This window comes from Etheostoma spectabile, chromosome 19 (assembly GCF_008692095.1).
Source record: "Etheostoma spectabile isolate EspeVRDwgs_2016 chromosome 19, UIUC_Espe_1.0, whole genome shotgun sequence".
In the NCBI taxonomy this organism is placed as follows: domain Eukaryota; kingdom Metazoa; phylum Chordata; class Actinopteri; order Perciformes; family Percidae; genus Etheostoma; species Etheostoma spectabile.
Window position 1 is genome coordinate 4856112 of NC_045751.1, and position 24178 is coordinate 4880289.

Below are 24178 nucleotides of genomic sequence, written 5' to 3' on the forward strand. Positions count from 1 at the left end.
TTTTCAAGAGCTTGGTCCTTTCGGTTCTGCTTTATGGATGCAAGGCCTGGAAACTAACTAAGGGAGAGGAGAAGAAGCTAGAAATCTTCCAGACCAAATGCTTACGGAAGATTTTCAAGATTCGATGACAACAACACGTCTCCAACAAGTCAGTTCTTAGGATGGCAGAAGCAAGAAAATCAGGAAGAGGTGAGGAGACGGAGATGGAACTGGATCGGCCATGTGCTGAAGAAGGACAGAACGGACGACTGTGCTGTGGCCCTCGGGTGGACACCTGAAGGAAGAAGGAAAAGAGGCCACCCAAAAACAACTTGGCGGCGAATGGTGGAACTGGAACGTAACGGTGCAGGCTGGAACACGTGGAACACAGCACGACGTGCAGCTGCAAACCGAACCCAGTGGAGGAGTGATGTCCAAGCCTTGTGTGCCTCCTGGCACGGAGAGAATTAACTAACTTCAATGAGCAAAATAGGACTTTGTGGTGTTCGAGAGCAAGATCTTCTTAAACACAAACAAGGTAGGAAGCACATCACCATCGCGTTTTCTTATCACTCAATAGCAAGCACACAGCGTGCACACTTATGCACATCAACTCTGTCATCTCCCTCACAATAAACACTCACATAGATTACAGCCAAGCACAGAAACCATTCTCCCCAAAGTCCTCAACGACCTCCTCACCTCTGCTGACACCGGGTACCTCCACATCCTTATCCTCCTCAACCTGAGTACAGCCTTTGACACATCCTACTCAAAGACCTCGATATTGAAGGTATCGCACTCAGTTGGCTCCGTTCCTACCTTTCCTAACAATCCACTTCATCTCTCTCCATAAATGTAAATGTGCTGTATTTATATAGCGCTTTTCCAGTCTTACAAATGCTAAAAGCGCTTTTACATCTCACGGATAAATTCCCCATTCACACACATTCATACACTGTGGCCGGGGCGCCGTACAAGGTGCCACCTGCTCATCAGATAAACACTCAACACCATTCACACTCCTCGATGCGCAGCACCGGGGGCAACTCGGGGTTCAGGTCTTGCCAAGGACACTTGACAATGACTGCATCAACTCTTTGATCGAACCACCAACCTTCCGATTGGCAGGCAACCACTCTACCACTGAGCCACAGCCACCCCACATCTGCTAAAGCCGTCACTCAAGGCATTCCATCGGCCCCCTCCTCTTATCATCTACACCCCCCCCCCACAAGTCAGATACTTCACCACTTCAACCTAGACTTCCACTGTTATGCCGATGACACCCAGATCTACCTCAGCACCAAATCCTTCTTACAATCCTCCCCTCTCCCACAGTAACTCTTTTGTCAGCTTTTAAAACCTGGATGCAACGCAACTTCCTCAAACTCAACAGCAATAAAACAGAATTCCTCTTCATAGGCTCCAAATCCACATGCAAAATAAATAACCTCACTCTCACCATTGACGGCACCATTGTCTCCCCATCTCTCCAAGCCCGCAACTTTGGCATAAGCTTTGATTCCACCCTCTCCCTTGAGTCCCACATCCACTATGTCATTAAAACCTCCTTCTTTCACCTCTGCAACATCACCAAAATCAGACCCTGTCTCACACCCACCGTTGCTGAAAGACTCATTCATGACTTCATCTCCTTCCGACTGGACAACCGCAACTCACTTCTCTTTGACATCAGCTCTACCCACATCAACCGACTCCAATTGGTGTGAGTTATATGTTTTTTATTTAGTTATGGATCAAAATAAAAACTGTCAATCATAGAAGATAATAATTATGTATCAGCTGTAGCAGAAAATGTGTACTGTCTTTAACTAAGAACGTACTAAAGTCTTTAAACCTAAAATTAAAGCCCAATTTCTTGTCAAGCCTACACAGCCACTCCATTACACGTAGTAGTGTAGTGATCTATTGTGCATGTGTGGAATGCATGCTCCAAGTAGATAGCATAAACAGAACTACTATGCATCCGTGGTGTCCGCAGCTGTCCATGTACGCGTCCATTGAGGAGTACATTTGAGCCTACGACAAACCTTACTGTTTTCTTCTTTCATTTGTTCTTTTTTTAAGTTTTGTCCGCCGCAAACTACCAGTAGACCATGTCCTTGGGTGGTAGTACCTTGCAGTTGTTGAAGCCCTCTCCAAACAGTATGATCTCAGCGATGAGAGTAGAGTCTGGCACCACCATGGAGATAGGTCTAAACATGGACTTGAGGTTGTCTGGAAGCTCAGTACGACCAGCGTAACCTTAGAAAATACAAAGAGGCAATTATGTCAGGTTTTCATTACAGAATCTTTTTTCAAAACATCCCCTGAAAATATCTCAAACTACTTGTGCCAAATAATCAGCATAAAATGCAGTGTATGCATTTGCACATTTGTGTTGACCTACCGGGATTCATGGTGATAAAGATGCCACATGACCAGACCAGGCGTATGTGCTGTCCGTCAAAATGGAACTTGGATTGTCCAGCTGCGAGGGCGGACAGGATTAAGAGGATCTGCTGGGCCACTACTGACAACACCTCAATGTTGATTCGGTTGAACTCATCGAAGCACCCCCATGCTCCTGTCTGTTCAGAATAAATAAAATAAAATACATACAAATCACGCAGTAAAAAGAAAATACAGTCCTAATAAAAAACATGCTATTTTAGACCAAAAGTTTTGCCTAGTTCAAAAGTTTTTGCCCCAACTAAATAATAAAGTATTTTGCCGTGTCTTTAAACACACAGACCTGTTGACCGTACATTTATTTGACATTTGTTATTAGTTACTTTAATTTTTATCATGGACATGTTTTATCATTGATTAGGCTACCCAGTTTTTCTAGCATGAAATAGATAACTAGTTAAAAATAATTTTTTATCTTCTAGTTTTTTCTTACCTGTGCCAGGCCAGAGTACATGCGTCCCATGGATTTGTAGTCTAGTCCTTCAGAGCAGTTCACTACGATGACGTACATCCCTAGAGCTTTGCCTAAGTCTTTTGTAGTCTCTGTCTTCCCAGTACCCGCTGGGCCTTTAGGAGAGCCCCCCCGATGGAGATGGAGTGCTGTGGTCAGGGTCATGTAACACCTGGACAGAGTCAAACATTTACTGACAGACATTTACTCTATAGAGAATTGATGTAGAAAGAAATATTTATAAAAAGCAAATATAGTTAGAATAATTATGGTATTAAAACAATATTAAACAACTGTAAAAGAAAAAACAATGAAAACAAAATGGAAATAAAGTGTGTTTATTAGCATTTCAAGCTGTGCCTTTAAAATAAGAATGTGAGACGTTCCCCAATGTAAATTAATACATCCTGTATTTCAATTATTAATCTTCCCAAAAATAAATTAACTGACATGCGATGGATTGCTTCATGTGTTCATGTATTTTTTGGTTGGTGCACTAAATGACTAATATATCAAGAATACTTGATTGCTACCTGTCAGTAAGTGGAGTGATTACGAGCCGTCCAGAGTTGCCCAGGTACTCGTAGCCATACTTGAAACGTGTGTTGGTCTGTCGGATTATACAATCATTAAGATCCTATTGGGAGAAAAAACAAACCAACCAGGAAATGTACAAGTTTAGTGGATTTTTTTTTTTTTGTATACTTCCAATTCATTTCAGTAAAACTGTATCTTGTTGCCATTAGACAGGTCAGCAAACTGAAAGGAGGGAATAAGATGTAATAAAGTGTATTCCCTCTGCAGGGATTACACCACCTTCATTAAATAAACCACACGCAAAAAATATACTAAAAACAGACAATAAAAATGTTTGTGAAATGCTCTTCTTTTTTCATGCTGTCTCTCTTTTCATATTGTATTCTGTCTGTTTTTTTTGTAATCACCCACCCAGAATAAAAATCAAGAAGAGATGACACAGTAACTACAATATTCAAGAATTTACAACAAAATAGACAAGAAACCATGAACTAAATAAACATATGTATAAATGACAACACTATAAGCCCATCGTACATGTCTCTCTCCAGCACAAAGCTTCATAGGAGCCCTCTAGAAACCTCAGGTACTGTCCCTATTTTGTAGTATAGACATCTAATCTTTCAACCACCATCACATAAGCCCACTCCTGGATTGATAACAGCCCTTTCTTATTCCATCCTCCTAAAAAAACAGTTTGGCCCAAGCTTCTAATGATCCTTCTGTTGTTTTTACAGGACTTGCATCTCTCAGAGCATACCTTCTCCCAGTATAGTCGCAGCTGGCAGAGCCACTCGAATGCATTGACATCATTGCAGCCTGTCTTGGCCAGCTTATCAATGACATCCCGAGCATGAACCTCCACTGTGACCAGCGCAACAATTTTCAGACGCTGGACTTTGGACAGGTTGCCACGGATGAGCTCTGAATAGCATTGAAGCATAGCGACCTAAACAAAGAGAGTGATAGCAAAGGCTCAAGAGTTTTATTAGAAGCTTTTTAATTCTTAAGATGATCCTGTTGGCTATCCATGCTACTCAAAAGGCTGATACACTGATTTTGACATAACAAGGATATTTTAGTCATAGAATGTGCAAAATATTGAAAATGCATCAAACTAACTCCATCAGATGACAAAAGACACATTTTACATGCTTAGAGTCATCATACTTGGTGTAGAGCGTTTAGCTTACTGTATGGAAACATACTAGTAATTTTAGAAATCATCTCAGTTAGTTCACTCAATATGACATTTAATAAAGTTCCCAAAAAGTTTTTGGGGGCTTATTTTGCATTTAATTGATAGGCCAGCTAGAAAAGAAAGGGGGGAGAGAGAGGGTGGGGACGACATGCAGCAAAGGGCCATAGGTCAGACTCAAACACAGGCCACTACAGTAAGGACTGAGCCTTAAAGGCCGTCCACACCAAGAATGATAACAACTATAAATATATAGTTTAAAAAAAAAATCCTAACTCCAGTGGATGGTGGAGTCTACACCACTATTATAATGACATTGGTGAACGTATCTTTGGGATAACTTGAAGAGCAATTTGATGAACAATAAATACACCGACAGTCAACTTAGCACGGCAGATGACCCTGCGGAGAGATTTGTTTATGACAGGTGGTTAGTGGCGTGGTGTGACTTCCCACTTTGATCTTTTAGCTCGGTGTATTTTTGTATTTCTAAACATTAGCAGAGCCGGGGATAAGAGCGGGTGGATGGGTGCCAGGTGTCAGATTTTTTGATTTGGTGCTCTGCAAAGATCTGCTCTGATCCCTGGCTCTCTGTAGCTCTGTGCCACTGTTTCCTGGAGAAGGGAGCGATCTTGGCGCCCCAAGGACAGCCGGTAAACTTTGTTGGTTCACAAATGTAAGCCTACTTGAATTCAAGCATACGTAGGATTCAGGGACATTCCTGTAATCTTACGTTGCAAAGTCTGCTATATTAGTTTATTATGTAGGCTATTCTCATCAGCTGGAGCTTGCAGTGCGTGCTTGATGCTACTGTTTGCAGAACGTTTTCGTTCTTGGCGTGTATGCTCACATCATTATAGTTATGGGTATACTTATTGTTGTTGGTGTGGACGGCAAAAATAGTGGCAAAAAATAAATGAAACCTGTTTCTTCTTCATGGACTTAAGGGAAGACTTATCAGCTCTCGCTTTGCTGGTAATGAGAGATTTAGTGACATCAGTGGTCCACTGGATCTGACTGGCAGTGATGAGCATCTGAAAAAGGAAGAATACAGTTGTTTTAATTTTCTTTTCTTTTTTAACCCAATGACATGGACTGAATAAAATCCATCGGACTTTGAAGGGGTAATTTTGAGTTCAACAGGAATTGGGATTTGTAATCGAGCAAAAATAATTACCATGACAAACTGATTTTCAAATTGGTAAATCCATTTGCATTGCTAAGTTGCAGCATGTTATGACCACAGTTAAAAGAAGTCAAGAAAATGTCACTGCATCAGTGACTGTCAATTAGAATCTCAGATGGGTGAAGATGCAAAACAACAATGGGCAGTTTAGGACGGAATAGAGAAAGACAAATGTACCTGTCCTGGCCAATCTTTGACCCATTTGTCTTTCTGTCCTGTCATCTTCTTCAGAGCTAAAAGGCAGCTGCTCAGAAAATCCTTTAGTGTAACTCGCATGGCCTTCTCAAGATCACACAGCCAAACCTACATACACACAAAACAAAAAGTGCTAACATTCTCCATCATAACTTTCTGTATTTTGCTTTCATGACTACACATTCATCAACATAACATCCCCATGACAACAATCATAATCATCACTGCTGTACCTCCACAGGTCTGTCCAGTTGCACTGTCTGGCTAAATGGAATAAACTCCCCATCAGCAGAGAACATTCCAGTGGCTTCTGGTTTTCCGGCCTATAGAAGACAAACATACACAGTGGAAGCTCACTCTAAGTACTGGTCTGATTCAGTATTTTAATTGACGTAAGTCTTAATGTGCTTCTGCAAATAAACACAACCATCTAAAATTTTGGATAAACTAAGAAATACCAGTCACTTAGCACACGGTTGTTTCTACAGCACATAATGTGCTCTGATATCAATAAATCAGGTCTGGTCTTTCAATGGAGAGCACACCTTATTGTTTTTTGTATCAGGACACTTACAAGTTTAGACAGAATTTATCTTTGCAATGTGTCTACTAATGTGGCTGTCTAGATCTTCTTGTTTTGCCCCAAATCCTTATCAAATTGATCTGATATTTACATTAAATAGGGTACAGTGGAGTGTATGAGTGAATCTTTTGCAGCAAAGAAGGTAAAGAAACACCATTTTAATGTATAATGTTTACTAATTGAATCTCAACTAAATGTCCTTTCATTTCTTTTTTCACAATAGTAATGCAGCACTGGCCACCAAGTGTATGTGAGCCTATGATTGATTTTCTGATATTTTTTTGTTGCCTGCCTTTACAATACGTAGACTCTTGATGTTATCAAAACACTTCTTTAGGTGAGGTTGCATGGCGTCTGGGTTCTGTGACTGCCCCAGGATCTCAAGCACATCATCATTCGACAGGAAGTAAAATCTTGGGAAGATCTGCCTCTTGGTCTCTAGGTACATGTCCAGGGCCTTCTGGATCTCCTCAAGCTTGGCACTCATCTCTGACAGCTTCTCAGGCAAGCCTGAAAGACAGAGGAGATACTTTACTTAATTCTAAATATATTGTTTTAAGTCATATATAAATAAGTGAATATAATATATACAGTGTATATATATGCTTTTATTATTAATGAAGACATATCTTTGAGCCAGAATTATATCCACAGATTTAAATTAAATTCTTCCCAATTTATTTGTTAACCATATGTTGTTGTTTTTTTAAGTTTCCTCACTCCAAATTTTAAGTACAGTTGTAGATCCACCAAAGTACAAACAGTAAATGCAAGAAGAAAAAATATCTAAGTATGTTGTCATACCGGGGTGGTGTGTTCCCTGCAAGGCATTGTTATCCTTGTGGAGTCGGCCCATGATTATTTTCCAACTACAACTAACTTCTTCAAACTCTTTGCACTCAAGAGGCAGCTGCTCTCTGATGTCCTTTCCTTGGAAAATATTCTAGGGGAGAAAAAAAAATGGAAAATGATAGAGAAAGATTGGGGTACGGTAGTGGAAAGAGGTTATAGTGGTGAATAAAACAAAACCAACAGCTGTGAGAAAGATCATTCACTAAGACCACACTCAAACTGAATTATGTTTTAATCAATGTATGTGACTATTCACGCTCCTATTTCAATCAATCCAGCTGTCTACACAGGCACTGTAACGGCCCGCCTTTACTATATTATAGATGAGTGTATACAAAGTGTATTTTTATGCTTGAAGTCTATTTTCTTCCATTTTACATGCGTAATATTCTGTAATGGGCTCTGAGCAAGGTCAAAGCACGAATGATCTACATTAAGTACTGCCTGCCCTGAATGCATCCTGTGTAAACACAGACAGAAAACAGAAGTTGCTGCTGCTCTGCTAACCAACCAGTGCTCAAGGTGTAACAGTAAAACGCAACGATGTACTATATTGTTCCAGAATCCAAAAATAAAGGATCAGGTCCACTGTAGTCAACGCAAACTCTCACAATAAATAATGTGTACTCCATCAAATTATGAATACTAACAGACAATAATGAAATGCCAATCATAAAGCAATGACTACCCATGTATAGTGGAATCCTAATGAATCCTATATCATAGTACAGTATGTGAGTGTGTTTCCTTTACCTCCAGATAAATCCACTGACGTTGTACAGTGAGGATCATCTCGATGACTTCCAGCACCATTGACAGGCGTCGTTCCCAGCAGTCCACCTCCCGCTCAAAGGCTTTGACAAACCGAGAAGTCTTCATTGTGGACAGAATAACCATGTTGTCATCCAGGACCTGGAAAAGCTCCTCTGTGCCCCTGGGAGAGACAGGGAGGGAGATTTGAACAGCTGATGATTGCATGAAATGGATTCCAATGGTGTCACATTTTCATAGCAGAAAAAAAAGAAATCTGTGAAGTATACACTTAAATTATCAGTCATTAGGCAAACCTTTACAAATTGATGTAATCCAATGCATTGCATAAATTCTTCAATACATTTATATTATTAATATGTTCCGTTTTTTGTGTGCCAAAAAAAGCTTTAATTCACCTTGGTGGCAGTTTTTAAAGCTGTATTATTGTTACATATTTGGCTGCATGACATTGAAAGGTATTTCTAATATTCCCTATGTGCGCCAACTTAAAGAAGGGTATTGTTAATATGCATGATCATCAGTTGTTTTTACATGATGAAGTCAAATAATTAATCAAAGAAAAAGGTTGCACTAATAACTTGATCTTGTGAAATGACAATTTGAAGAATGTATATATACAGGTTTCATTTACTGTAACTATCACTTGTCCTTACTTTCCTCTCCTATTGCGTTACAATCTGAAATCAGAATCATTGTTTATTTCTCTCTCCCTGCCTCTTTTATTTGTGTTTACTGTGGGCCAGTGGCTGACTGTAGCTTTCCCCCCACTGTCAAATCCGTTGGCATGGGCTGCTAATTAGCCAAGGCCTGAGGTCTGACTCTATTCATTTTGATATGCAGTAGATGGCCTGGGCAATTCTGCTATCACCAGCCAGGCTTTCGTTTGCGTAACTCTGCCTTGCGGACTCATTTCTGACAATAAACAAACACACTCACTCCCTTTTTCTGAATTCTCCAACAAGGCTGTTAGCAGACAGATCATTGTCGCATCAGCGTCACTTATGCTCTATACTATACTGCCAGGCTATACATTCCATTATATAAAAAAATAGCTAGATTCCCCAATGGCAGTATTGAGTTGTACTAAGCTGTGGGATCTACTGATACATTTAAATGAAACATAACAAAGACACAAATCTATGACAATGTCGGAGTAAGTTTTAGCCTGGGTTACAGTTTTAACTTCTTTAACTCTCCACCTATCTCTACATTTAAGGCTTGCTTCCTCACCTTAACCGATAGTGGCCTTCAGCTTTGTAAGGCTCTATGTCCAGGAAAGTTTCCTCCCATGTCTTAGTAATGTCCTCAAGACCCTTAAATATCAAACACAAAGAGTATGAGGGGAAATTTCCACATGCCTAATGATACATTTTCATTATAAATTACAGGAACGTCTTTCTGTCAATGTGTGTGTGTGTGTGTGTGTGTGTGTTATGCGCATATCTCTCGAACCGTTAGTCCGATGAATTTCAAACTTGACAGGTATGAAGTATTTCCGTTTCCAAAAATAAGAATCTGACAGGTTGATTACTTTTCTGAGCTAGGTTATTTCAAACTAATCCCATCACATGGCTGCACCTTTCAAGTTCTTCCTTACTCACAGAATCTGCAGAATGCAGTGCCAGTTTGTGATTGCACGACAACCTGCTGTTTTAGTAAATCAGCTGCTAATTAAATGCAGATTGAGGGTGCAAATTGAAAGAAAAAAACAGGGCAAATTTGTACTACGCTACTATGTGCATATATCTAGCCCTCAAACTGCACTTATATTACATCTATAAGTACTTAGGGGCATGGTAAGGAAAAAAAGAGGGACTAGGAGCAAGATTGATGTCAACAAAGGTTAAGAAGCAGACACTCCCCAAGAACAGCTGGTCAGTTAAACTTTCAACTTTTCTTTCCAATTTCCTGGGCAAGACCCTAGTTAGAATGAATGGAGGTAAGAGAAGCTGCAAAACTGTCAACTGAGCATCAGTATAGACTAAAGGACAAGACTAAACCTGTTCTATGGAGAGTTCCTTGCTGGCAGCTCCTGAAAGCTCACTGATTTTGTCAGTGTACATGTCAAGACCCAGAGATATGATCGTCTCCAGGGTGAACTCAGCACTCATTGGGTCAAAAGAGCACTGCAGCTCTTCACAGATCTGCTTCCAGTGCCTGAAAGAAAGGTAGCATTGAAAGTATGGTTAGAAGAGATTCACAATTTGTACAACATATAAAAACCCTCTATTTTTGGACCATTAGTCATTAGGAAACAGAGGTGATAACACATTACAAAAACACATGCCTAATTACATTATAACATCAAATATAAAACTAAGCAAAAGTTTAGTGATTTTGTCTTGGTGTTCTCATTCATACACAATCTCTCTGTCTCCCGCTTTCTGGATTCTACTCTATCAGCTGACTATGGGCGTTCACTCTAAATAACAAACCAGATTTTGCCCAATCTGTCGAGGTGTCAGTTGTCATTTCAGTACGAACCAACCGATCTGTCCTTAACCTCATTCACCTTTAGTCTCCATCACATCCAGTGCCCAGTACCTCTTCACAACGCATCATCCACATCTTCACCACCACAACCAGTAGCAATTCTTGAATGAATCACTGCCCCCCTAAATATACAGTACTACGACACAATTTGGGTACAATTGTCAAAGACTCTTCACAATTCACCTCATTGTGCATCATGTAATACTAATAATTTCTTTTTCATTCTAATAAAGTCTCTCATGATTGGAATTTGTACAGGTTTGACAGCATCCAGGAATAAACAACACTTCAGTGATGTACTCAAACAAAGTATAGTGTGCGCATATCCTGGGCATGACAGGGGTATCACCTTTCCCAGATGGAGGACAGAATGCAAAAAAGGTCTTTCTCCTCAGGGAATGGAGCTATTGACAGTGATGAGGGGAAACAAGTCTAAGAGGAAGACGTTGCATAGAAGGCAGCAAAACAAACTCTATGGAGAGCAGACTGTACCAAGCACAGCAATAAGCTTATTCTAAGACATAGCAACATGCCTAATGTCCATCTTTTTAGTGAAATTTGTAAAACACTCCCCTCTACAACAAACATTTTGTTAAGCTTTTGTTTGTTTTGTTTTTGTAAGCATTTATATTCTTTATCCCTGCCTGATATTAGTCTTTTATTTGTGCACTTTAAAGCATCTTTTTTTAACTATTTGACATTTTATTCCTGATCCTGCCATCTCTTGTACATTCTAACAATTACAAGACAGCAGTTCTGAGATATAAGAAAATGACAAGTGTTATATGACAAGGAAATACATGTAGATACTTTGGTTTCAGTCAATACCTGTCTCTCATGGCTGGGTTCCTCAGATCAGCAATAAGAGGGATGATCCTCTTAAACTGGTCAATCTTGTTCTTGGAGAAATCTACTATGTCCCACTCCTTATCCTGCAATCAGACAAAGATCAGGTCCCCAATACTGTGTAAATATGAGAGCAGCTGAGGGATTTATTTTGGCAGGGCCCAGGCATTTTGTGAGGCCATGGATTTAGTTGTCAGACCTAATAATGTCCCCTAAAAGACTGCAAACTTTGTATCCATTATAAAAAAGGGCATTCTATAATGTACTGAGACAATGGACAAAGTAAAGCTCCTACATTGTGCAGTATTGATTAAATGTATTGTTTTGGCATTTATGTAATTTATATGTCTGAAACAAGAAACAAAACCTAAACTGACAAAGGTTACTGTTTTATATCTAAACTGTGACTGTCACACTGTAGACAAATGCCAAAATCTGCAGTTATTAAATCAACTATGTGTAGCAGAAGAACTGACCTTTAATTCTCTCTGGAGTTTGTGGAGTTTTTTAAACATATCCTGTGCTGTGCTCTCCATGCTTTCCGTCCGTAGCACAGCAAACTGACCAACTTTCCAGATGTTCCAATAGGAATTCCACTCTTGTGTAATCTCCCAGACCTGCTGCAGGTTGTCTAAGTCCTGTACAACACATGCAGATACACAAACAAAAGCTCAATTATAAAATTTGCCTTGCATCACTGTTACAGAGTTAGCAATTTTAACAAAAACTATTCCTATATTCCTGGGTTTGAATTCACGTGTTGGATGTCAACTGCTCTATGTGATGTCCTGTCAATTCCCTAATACCATGTACTATCAATACTTGAAAAACTGCAAAAAAAAGCTTAAAAACTGCTTGATTCATTACACGTTGAGCCTGTTTATCACAACCACAATTCCCACAGTAACCCTATCTGGATTAACTGCTAATTTATGTTGCAGTCTTTATACAACAGTATGTTAGGACTATGAGCCTAGTTCTGTGTCTGACCTTCTCCAGCAACCGGATGTTTTTTGAAAGAGGCTGTTCAATTTTGAAGAAACCCAGCCCGTTAATGATGGTACCCTCTTCCTGTTTTAGAGCCTCCAGTTGGCTGCGATGCTCTGCTACAGTGTTTAAGGCCATCTCAGGGCTCAGTGCACTGTCAAATGGACCTGGACAAACACATGCAAAGATGTACGGTTATAACAAAAACATGAAAAAGCATGCAAATAGACAAACATACACATTCATATATCCCCACACAAAAGCACAAAAACAAAGGTCAATTGTATTGTACAATGCCTACTGTATATTAGCAGTCGGCTGATAGCTCTTTCATATAAAAGGTACAAAGAAAATGTCAACTAATATGTATTTCTCCAAACACACTTAGGTTAGTGTAGGCCTTGATGATAGAGATTTGTTAACCAATTAAAGATGTAGTTATAAGGTATCTATCACAAATATATGTGTAATATCTCTTATACTGTTTTATGCAATTGCAAGCAATGTTGCTGCTTTGTGGAGATTCTTAAAGCTACAGGATTACAGATTGTTGCATTAATGTAACAAAGTATTTTTGTTTGTCTAGTATTCAATTCCCTGTAGTAGCACACAAGTGAATTACCATATTGTTTTTAATGTATAATCCATTATTGTAGCTTGAATTTTCAGAAGCAGATTAGATACAGGCTATTAGTTCTAATGAGACTTTATTTAGATCAAAATGGCTCAAGGACAGAAAGATAGAGAGAGCAACAGTACACCATGTTAATGAAACACTTTGTGAGAATATATAGACGTGAGTGAAAGAAAGACTAAGAGAGAGATTGTGTGACCTGTGCTGTTGAACTCCTGCAAAGTGGTCTGTATTTTCTTCTTGAAATCCTCAGAGGAGAGGATGAGGTTGTTCTTAAACTTCTCCTTGTGCTTCTGCAGCATGATGTCACTGTCAATCAACACCTGCTGAAACCACACCCACTCCCCATTCAGCGCCTCACGATTATCCAGCACCTGTGGGTGAGTGACAGAATTGGAATAATGATAAGAAGAAGGAAGGTTTTTGTCTTCATTTATATGTATAGTATATACAGATATAGACGCATTATCCATCGCAATGTGTGTATATTGCTAAAAAACCTAAAGTGTGTGTGTGTGTGTACAAAAATAATAAAGATTTGGTTATTTTACTTCAGGGAGGGTGAGCAACCAACATGTTGGTCTTGATTACATAAAATACAATTGCCATTTGAATTTATAAACTATTAATGTCCCATCACTCTGTGAGCAAACTGACTATTTCTCTTTCTGCATACATGCAGAATTATTGTAACTTAACTTAAGTATTTACTTAATGAATAAATTACAACAGCAATAGTAGGCCTGTTGTTTTACTAACTGAATTGTTTGGGAGAGAAAACTGAGAGACAATAGCTTTATTAAGTTTTCTTTTCTTAAACTTACTTTTAAATGTGCAAATAATCTAGCTCCAGACACACTCTGTCCTTTTGTGACAAAAACAAATACAAGGAGATTGGCCGATAAGGGAGCAGTGGGTGCCAACTGGATAGCAGAGGGGCGCAAAACCACTTTCAGCCAGTCATGTTTTTCAGTAATAGGGACACATTTTTGGAATGATTTACCAACTGAAATAAAAACTGAATCAAACTGAAAACATTTAATAGAAAGGTGAAATACTGGCTGAAAGAAAACCAAACATGTAACCACTGAATCAGTTGTGTTGTTGTAATGCATTGTCTGTGCTAGATGCCTGGCTGTTTACGCATGGTTGTCAAGGTTCATCCCGTGGGTCTGGTTATGGGAAATGAACTTTTGGCGGACCAGGTCCTTCACTATCAGGGTGGGTATAGGTGAGCAGGTGTGACCGGCTGGGTGCTTGGGGTTTGGGTACGTGATGTGTTGGTTTGTGTAATGTGGTCTCAATTTAGTAAAATGTTGATGTAATATATTAGTATACAATGTATTTGCTGCATGACTGTGTAACTCACAATATGTAGTTCTATAAAAAATATATTTGGATTATCTTTTTAGAATGGCCTGACCGGGGACTGAGGTTTCTAGCCTATTGGCTATAAACCTTTCATGTGACACATCTACACATATTGTTATGGCCTTGACTGTAATAATTATGTATGTAATAATGTCTGCTACATTGTCCTTGACAAATGAACTGATAAATAAAAAAAATAAAAAATACAGGGTGCAAACACAACAGTAAACAAAGATATACAGTCCCAGTATGTATATATATACTCTTGTATTGTGTTTGCTGTACAGTATATGTGTGTATGAGCAAGGGGCTTACAGCCTGTTCCACTAGGACTTCATATTTGTCCAGGATGGCAAACTGTTCATGGATAAGAGGGATCTGAGCCTCTGTCTTGGCCAAATCGCCCTGGAGAGTCGCCAAGAGCTTCAGGCTCTCATTAAGCTCTGCCAGTGTCTGAGGGTGTTGTCTCAGCCTAAACAAACAAAAAACCACACCACTTTTAGCACACTACATATTTCAAATGTTTACAGCATTAAAATCTCCTCCCTTTCCTTTCTCATCTTTTCCTGCCTTCATTTTCATCTTCTCTCAATGACCAAAGATAAGGATAGGTTAAATCAATAAAGTTTCTTTAGGGCGCCCCAGCCGCTTAGGGGTTTCAAGATGTATACCACAAACCGTAACATTCTCGGTTCAAGTCCGGCCGTGGACCTTTGTTAGATCTCTTTGCCTGTCATTTCTCTGTCTGTAAGAACTACATTAAAAATGTCCCCCATAATAAAGTCTTTTCACTTGACTCCTTACCTGTTGGCATTATCTTGCAGGGAGGCATGAAGTTCTTTAAGGCGGGTGCTAGCCATGTGGCTGAGCAGCTGAGTGAACTTGGTTTGCCACTCACTGCAGAGCTGAGCCAAGGAGGACTTCAGTGGTGAACAGTCCAGCATGATAAACCGGATGTTAAATACTGTCTCTTCCTGTTGAACACTGGAGGCCTTTTCTGTGTACCTGTGGTTGAACAATGTACAGGGCACAGAAATGCAGAAGACATGAAAGGATTACATGAAAAAAATGGGGGAGTGGAAAACTAATAAAAAACATACACAATTACAATATAGGTCTGTAGAATGTGTATTTTTAAAAAGCCGCAAGGAACTACAATTTCCTTGCAAGTGGACTGTTAAAAGTTGGTAGTTTCCCCTTTTATAGCGTACATTGGCTGTAGTCTGCTTTAATTCATGCCACATATAATGTAGTCCAATGCTTATGCAGAAAAAAAGAAACACTTCATAGAAAGTTCCTAAACAGGTTAAGTGAAGAATGAAGTTTAGAAATGAGTTTTTATTGCACCGTGCCTGTGTATGTCTGCATCAAAAGTAGTGACTGGTGGGTTTAGTCTCCGGTAACGTTGTATAAAGGAGTCCTGGTTGTTCTCCCAAATATCCCTGTATTTGTCCCAGGTCTTCAGATAGGCCTGCAGGTGGCTTTCATTGGCTGTCATCCCTGTAGAAATTGCAGCCTGAATCTTCCTTATCTCCTCGTCTTGCTCTGAAGGAACAAAGAGGATGAGGGTGAAAACACGGAAACAGTAGAAGCACAGACAGAAAGACATGGTTGCATATACATATAGAACAGTTTAGTAATCCCTGTATGAAATTCTGTCATTTCCAAAGATTTTATGTACACATCAAGTCATAAAAAATCCGGTCTATATTTGCTCAGGACCTAGTAAAAACAAATTGCATGTGCACATTGGTACACTTTCTTGGGAATGTAGATTCTCTGAGGGAAATTTTTGTTAGTAAAATGAAAGATGATGTTAAAAAACAGATCTAACCTATGTTGATGTATATGGGGTCACCCTGTGACCGTTTGCAGGAGAGAACTTCAGGCAGTCGTTTAAATTCTGAAATGGTTTTGATGAGCTGAGGCATAATGTTCACAATTTGAGCAAGCTTTCCGAGCGTCGGTGAGAACTCCACCTGTCAAAACACACACACACACACACACACACACACACACACACACACACACACACACACACACACACACACACACACACACACACACACACACACTTTTATATCAAATCACCAGCCAATCAATTGTGAATTGAACTGAACTGTTGTCAGGCCAATTTAAATACTGCACCTTTGTGTTGGTAAGTGTGACATACTATATGTGCACCAAAACACAACTCATACCATAAACATGCAGCAAAACCTTACACTAAGTGCACAGTGAAGACCATGCTTCAGAGTGTTTCATGTGTACTTGTGTTTGAGTTTATTATCACAGTCACAGGTTGTAATTTGTCCTATGGTTGATTGCTGCATGTGGGAATATGTGTTTTATGCTGTTTGATAAGGAGAGGACAGGTACTGTATTCTTCCATGTATGTTAGACACTGAACATTGTGGAAGGCTCTGTATTTTTGAATTTTTAGGTTTTACTCTGTGTTTTTTATTGTAATATGGATCCCCCTGGATCTAAAATAAAGTTATTATATACAGTCCCTGACAAAAGTCTTGTCGCTTGTGTACAAATTGACCTGAAGTGCCGCTGAAATATATTTCTAATCAAGATTTATTTACAAGAAATGGCTCATTTTAATCCCAACAGCTTTTGTAATAATGTTTCAGTGCAAAAACAAAACGGTCAAAAAAGTATTCTAATATTCACAGATTGGTAAAGCCCATTGAGTCAATTTTTGCAAAAACATAAGTGTTGTCGCCTGTCATATGAGCTTCACCTGTGACTAATAATGGATCAATTAGGTCTCAGGTGTGTAAATAAAAACAACCCCGTACACTAGACCTTCACATCAACTGCAACTAGACATCTGCAAACATGCCTAAGATTCACCCTGAGCTCAAGTTTTGATTATCAAGAGGCTGAAACCAGATCCACTGCTGATGTGGCAGACACCTTCAATGTGTCTCAGTGTCAAGTACAGAGGATTAAAAAACATTTAGACACTGGAGATGTTTTTGACAAGCCCAGGTCAGGCAGACCCCGCAAGACAACTGCTCGAGAGAACCGTTGTTGGCTCGAAAATCTAAGGCCAGCCCATTTTCCACTGCAGCAGAGCTCCACCGACTGGTCCCCTGAAGTCCCCGTGTCAACCGAACGTTTTGTCAGATTTTGCTCGAAATGGCCTCCATGGTCGAATCAGTGCCCAGAGCCAGCACTAAACAAACAATTGAAAACGTGTGGCATTTGCCAAGCCCACAGCCTGCAAAAGGATGGACCTGGAAGTGGAAGAAAAGGGATTTTTCAGATGAATCTTCTGTTGATTACACCACAGTTGCGCAAATATTGCAGGAGACCTACTGGAGCCCCGCATGGATCCAGATTCACCCAGAAAACAGTGAAGTTTGGTGGCGGAAAAATCATGGTCTGTTCCATCCAGATGCAAAGATCTGCAGGGTGGAAGGCAACATCAATAGTCTCAAATACCAAGAAATCTTAGCTACCTCTTATATTCCCAACCATAAAAGAGGCCAAATTCTCCAGCAGGATGGTGCTCCATCGCATACTTCCATCTCCACTTCAAAGTTCCTCAAGGTGAAGAAGATCAAGATCTCCAGGACTGGCCGCCCAGTTACCAGACATGAACATCATGGCATATTTGGGGTAGGATGAAAAAGGAGCATGGAAGACCAAACCAAAGAATATTGATACTCTGGAGGAGCTGCAAGACGCTTTCCTAGCTATTCCTGATGACTTTATCAACACATTGTATGATCCTTGCCAAACCACATTGATCAGTCCTTCAAGCTCATGGAAGTCATACATATATTAAATTTGATCTCACAGCACCACTATTTAATTTGCTGACAAAGCGTACAAATATACGTGCGGAGTTCCGCAAGGCTCCATTCTGGCCTCTTCTCATATAACATCTACATGCTTCCACTGGCTCAGATTATGGAGAAAACAAATAGTTACCATAGTTATGCGGACGACACACGAATTTACATAACCTTATCCGCAGGGGACTATAGTCCAATACAAAAACTGACTAAGTGCATCGAACAAATTAACGACTGGATTGTGCCAGAACTTTCGGAAATTAAATGAAGGAAAAACTGGTAGTGTTTTTTGGAGAAAAGAGAACGATTAAAATTCTGCGCTCAGCTTCAAACAACAATTTTAAAAACAACAGACAAAGCCAAATCTTGTGTATCATGGACTCAGACCTGAATTCTAACAGCCACATTAACAATAACAAGCAGTCCCTACTATCACCTTAAGAATATCAAGGGTTAAAGGACTTATGTGTCAACAGGACTTGGAAAAACTGGTCCATGCTTTCATCTTCAGTAGACTGACTACTGTAACGGGTCTTTACAGTCCCCAAAAAAATCAATCAGACAGCTGCAGCTGATTCAGAACGCTGCTGCTCGAGTTCTCACTAAGACCAAGATACTGGATCACATCACTCCAGTTCTGAAGTCTTTACACTGGCTTCCTGTTGATTTCAAAGTACTCTTGCTAGTTTATAAATCCCTTAACGGTTTAGGTCCAAATACATTTCTGATCTGCTACTACACTATGACCCCCCCAGACCTCTCAGGTCATCTGGGACAGGTCTACTTTCTGTCCCCGAGTCAGAACTAAACAGGGTGAAGCAGCTTTCAGTTTCTAGGCTCCTCATATCTGGAATAAACTCCCGAAACCTGCAGATCCGCTGCTACTCTCAGTTCTTTTAAATCAAGGCTGAAGACCTTTCTTTTTGATGCTGCCTTTCTTTAAATGTGCTCATTTCTTTAATTTTCTTATGCTGACTGTAACTTTTATTCTTGTGTTTTATGTTCCTAATGTTTCTATTTGTTTTTAACTGTCTATTCATTTGTTTTTTTGGTTTTTAATGCTTATGATTTTTAACTTTTTTGTACTTGTTTTTATCTGTTTAACTGATTTGTGTAAAGCACTTTGAATTGCCCTGTTGCTGAAATGTGCTATACAAATAAAGCTGCCTGCCTTGCTGACATATTTAGTACTTGTAGTAAATTGTTCATTTCTGTATAGGCAACAAAACTTTTGTCTTGCCAAAATTTGACCTTTCTGTCTTGTTTAAATGAAAAATCTTGTTTCAGTGAAACTAATTTATTTCAGTGCATTGAACATCATTTGGGAGGGTTTTAGCTTTTCATATGAGCTATTTCTTACACCAATTGATTAATTAAAAGTCAGGTTAATAGCAGGTGTTTCTACAAAATAGATAAGCGACAAGACTTTTGTCAGGGACTGTACTGTATATGAAGTAGGTTCTCGCCTGAAATATTTTCAGAAACACTCTGTGGCTATGATTGATTGTTTTCCTTATGCCAATAGAAGCACTAGGAGAAGGCAGAAGAATACGGGATACGATTTCATACAGGTCAACAAATGGACCTAACATAAGGTATATGACCATAGTTTATTCGTAATCACATGACCCAATTGGATTAAGAGGGGTTGATTGTACCTTTGGTGTGGTTTGGGGAGTTGTCTGCCGCAGTGCTACCAGTACTTTGAACAATGGATTGGGAGATGTCTTGCTGTCTCCATTGATGGCCCTGGATAGCTTCTTCATGGAGCGCTTGATGTTGTTTCTTAGAGCTTCCTCTACCATGTGGTCCACTTTCTCTGTGTAGGTCACCCAGTGCTCCTGGACCTTAAATACCATGATAAAAATGTACACACATCACATGTAGGCTGTGTTTGTTATCAAATTAAAAATGCAAAAGGCTTAATAAATCTGGCTCTCAATAAGAAAAAACAACAACATACCCAATAGATATAGCTGTTGATTACAATTTTTGTTTTTGTTTATGTTTTTGCAAGCAGTAGGTCCTTGAGTGAGTTTTGTTCCAGAAATTTTCAATTCAATTTAATTAATTTGTTTTTTTGTTACTACTAGGTAAATGATGTATGTGGGTCTATTTTATCCAGCATTTTTGTACTGCTTAAAACCTCATCTCTAGAATAAGAGCTGAACTACTGGCCATTTAACAATGAAAAAGCTGTCTAAACCTAGCATACTTACAGTATATCATAACATTTAAGCAGAAAAGAATGATCTTAAAAAAGTGCAGGAACATTTATGATGGAATGCTACCAATACTGAATGAGAAACAAAGCACATACCTCAGATCCATCATTAGAGAAGGTGTTATGGATGCGGGTCATAATATCAGCAATTCTCTGGTGTGCTGAGTGCAGTATTTGGAGCTGGCTCTGCTGGTGACTCTTCTGGTCATCCTCAAACTCCAGGTTCCTAAGAATTACAACAGGAGAAACACACATGATGCAACCAACAAAGAAAACTAATTTTGGATTGAACATTACTTGGAACCAAGATATAATTAAGAAGCAACCCATGTGTATCGCATTAGACAATGTCAAGAAGTGGGGATGCTTCCTCAGTGAGCTCTTAGCAATGTGGTAAGACTGGCTTGTTAAAATATTTGTTGTTTTTTTAGACAATAACTTCTACATCTGAACTGAGGCAATAAAGATTTCAAAGAACGAAAGTATAGACAAAAATCATGTCTCCACTGAGTACAAGAATAAATTAATAAGAAGAATACAGTAAAGTGGTGTTATGTTTAAATCTATTGAAAAACAACTTTACCCACTGTTTATGAATATGAATTTTAAATGGATACTTAATATTAACATATGAACAATGTCTTGAGAATTGACTTAAAACATGATACAAAATATCTGCACTTAATATTCTTCATTTTGTGTATTCACTGCATAAGGCATCACATGCAATGAGGAAGTAATCACATATGTGTTATTACCTGTACACAGTCTTCCCATCCAGTCTAACCAGCAATGTTTCACTGATTTGGCGACAGAGGTTGTAAATGTTTAGATTAGATACTTTGTATCCATCAACTATCAACTGGACCTGGAGTGTAATGAGAGAAGGGGAGAGCACTCAATGACTGCAGTCCAATGTGGTTTGCCTTCTGAACCAAGAATAGGTTCCAGATATGTTAAGGATGCTTTTAGTTACTTTTGTCCTGTTCGAAGGAACATACCGCCTGATGAGCTAAGAAAACTGTGTCCATGTTAAAAAACAAACTGAAAACAACATTTCAATCAGGGGATTAAATCCATAGTTTCATTCAAACTCTACATTCACCCGCTTTTCTGCCACCAGTCTAAATCTCAAAAGACATTGAGGAAAATAAAGGTTAATACCGTTAATGTACATCTGCCCATATCAGTAAGAGATGAACTTTGTGTTACAACCTTGTCAACATGCAGGAGACATTCACGGATGAAGACGTTAGAAGCTCCTTTAGAAAACCACAGGAGCTTGGTCAGCCCCGGCTGAATCTTCTTATCCATGAAACGAATTCGCTCACGAAACAGATCAAACTCGTCAGGAGACAGCATTCCAATGATCCTTGTACACACACACATACATTATACATACATTATACATACATTTACACACACACACACACACACACACACACACACACACACACACACACACAACTGGAATGGGCAAACTATCTACAATAACAGCTAGAACACTGTGTGAGTTTGGCAATGTGTGTGTTCATGTGGGTTTTCATTTGAAATACCCTGTGAAGTCCTATATTACAAGAAAAGAAACAAAAATTCTAAAAGTTTTACAGACTTGGCTTCATGATAAAACACACATCAGTATTTATAGTAAGCAAGGTATCTTCCAAAAAAATAATTCTGATGGTATATGATGTTACAAAATCACTGTTCATTGTTGTATGCATGTTTAGTCCCCTCATCTGTGCGTGTGTGCGTGCGTGCGTGTGTCAGACCTGTTGTAGTCCCTGATTAGCAGTAGTACTCTCTCCCTCAGGCCTCTGAGCTCCTCCCTGTCCTGGTTAATGACGGACACACACGAGGGGATCTCAAACTTTAGTCGATCCCAGTAATGGATCTCAGAGAACAAGTTTAACAGGTTGCTGGACAAGAAAAAACATAAAAACACAACATAAATAATGAGCACACATGTATGTGTACAAATTAATTTGTGTCTTCATTGTCTAGTTTCTACATAAATATTTTGTGTAAGAGCAAATCTCTTTATCCGACTGAGTGTATTCATTCCTCCTCTGTGAACATGGATGCAAAGTTAACTTACTGTATTGGTATAGGTTTTTGTGTGTCACAAGTAAACAGAAAACAGTATGTAAGACACAGATTGAATGTATAAAAGTACAATTTAATGTGAACGCCTTGTGTCTTTGGAGTCTCGATTGTGTTACCCACTTGTCAAAGTTGATGTCAAGCTTGGCGGTCTTGTCCTTGCAGCGCACCATGAGTGGCTGCTCCAGTCTCTTAAGGTACTGTCCATCCAGTTTCTGGATCCACTCACTGAAGTTCTTCCTTACCATCTCATCCAAAAACTGAATCATCTGGCCAAAGGTAATAACTACCTGCTTGCGGCTGTATGACTCAGGCATGAAGTGGGCCTTCTGAAGCACCTAGTGCGGAAGGAAAGGGAAGAAAAAAGGAGCTCTTAAAAGGAGGGCTCAGTAAGACCATGATCTGTTTACTACATATGGTTCAAATCCAACCAAAGCAGAACCAGAGTTCTTAATACACATCTTTACTTTGCACACTGCTTGTGTGATGGCGTTACATAACTGGTTTGTACCAAGACAAAAAGGAATAGATTACTGTGTAATCTAATGGACTTACCTCCATGGGTTTCTCTAAGCGATGTTTGAGGGCTCTCACCCAGTGGGCCTGGCCTGCTATCCGGGGCATTTGGTCAGGAGAAGACCATGTCTTCTGGTTAAGCTTCTTGTTGGCCATTTTGAGCTCCTTGTTTATCATGTTGTACACTTCTTCCATCTTCTCTTCTATGGTGCGCCTAAAGGCCTGGGATGGGTATTGGATGGAAGTGAATGAGTAGATGAATTATATGGGATTAAAAAAAGAAAACAAGACAGGTGCATGAAAGTAATAGAAGAGCCAGTTCTCTATAACCTTAACAGAAGAAACTTTACTTTGGTGTGGGTTAGTCATATCAAACTGCAGAGACCAAAGGTATCAAATAACCTATATAGCTTTATGAAATGTAAAGGTTTAATATGGGTGAGAGAATGTGTTTAATTCAGTAAAGCATGTTTAATAAGTGGTGTAGAAGCAACTTGAAGACTTGAATGTATGTATGTGGGTTTGCGTGCGTTTGTAGGAGAGACACCTCTCGAGTAGACAAAGGCCTAAAAATGTCCAGAAGCCGAACTCCTTCCTCCACAGTGTTCACAGTCTTGAACACTGAATTTATCAGGTTCTGCATCTTCATTTGCAGTTCCTTTATCAATGTACGAAACCTGTGAGTACACACGCACACACACACACAAACACAGAGAACATTTCCACAAATGAAATCACGTACACATGATGATCAGCAAATTAATACAACAAAAGCACACTAGCACACTTCCTCCTCCTCATCCCGTCCCCTCCCCCTCCCTTCTGTGTTTCAATGCACTAACCCCCCAACCTTACCCCCAAATCCTTCTTTTCGGTTATTGGCGGGAACACTGGAACACTATTTGTTTTGCTTTGTGGTGCAGGTGAGCACAGTTTGTTTTTGTTGCCGTTTGTAGACCCTG

The 24178-nt window shown here is 39.5% G+C and overlaps 1 protein-coding gene across 4 annotated transcripts in view; it reads right to left on the reverse strand.

Annotated features, from left to right (window-relative positions):
* dnah2 (dynein, axonemal, heavy chain 2) overlaps positions 1-24178 on the reverse strand; it is a 119008-nt gene that overhangs the window by 86209 nt on the left and 8621 nt on the right. For all 4 annotated transcript variants that reach the window (XM_032544697.1, XM_032544700.1, XM_032544698.1 and 1 more), the window contains exons 11-39: positions 23764-23893; positions 23256-23438; positions 22824-23038; positions 22370-22516; positions 21813-21969; positions 21356-21465; positions 20694-20823; positions 20032-20220; positions 16396-16540; positions 15914-16106; positions 15366-15566; positions 14877-15033; positions 13390-13564; positions 12560-12723; positions 12046-12207; positions 11552-11655; positions 10231-10387; positions 9461-9543; positions 8210-8390; positions 7409-7547; positions 6897-7114; positions 6255-6344; positions 6004-6129; positions 5564-5674; positions 4203-4391; positions 3439-3542; positions 2888-3077; positions 2393-2573; positions 2120-2247 (exon numbers count right to left, since the gene is read on the reverse strand). In XM_032544697.1, the coding sequence (XP_032400588.1) occupies positions 2120-2247; positions 2393-2573; positions 2888-3077; positions 3439-3542; positions 4203-4391; positions 5564-5674; positions 6004-6129; positions 6255-6344; positions 6897-7114; positions 7409-7547; positions 8210-8390; positions 9461-9543; positions 10231-10387; positions 11552-11655; positions 12046-12207; positions 12560-12723; positions 13390-13564; positions 14877-15033; positions 15366-15566; positions 15914-16106; positions 16396-16540; positions 20032-20220; positions 20694-20823; positions 21356-21465; positions 21813-21969; positions 22370-22516; positions 22824-23038; positions 23256-23438; positions 23764-23893 (4459 nt within the window). The remainder of the gene's footprint in view (positions 1-2119; positions 2248-2392; positions 2574-2887; positions 3078-3438; positions 3543-4202; positions 4392-5563; positions 5675-6003; positions 6130-6254; positions 6345-6896; positions 7115-7408; positions 7548-8209; positions 8391-9460; positions 9544-10230; positions 10388-11551; positions 11656-12045; positions 12208-12559; positions 12724-13389; positions 13565-14876; positions 15034-15365; positions 15567-15913; positions 16107-16395; positions 16541-20031; positions 20221-20693; positions 20824-21355; positions 21466-21812; positions 21970-22369; positions 22517-22823; positions 23039-23255; positions 23439-23763; positions 23894-24178) is intronic.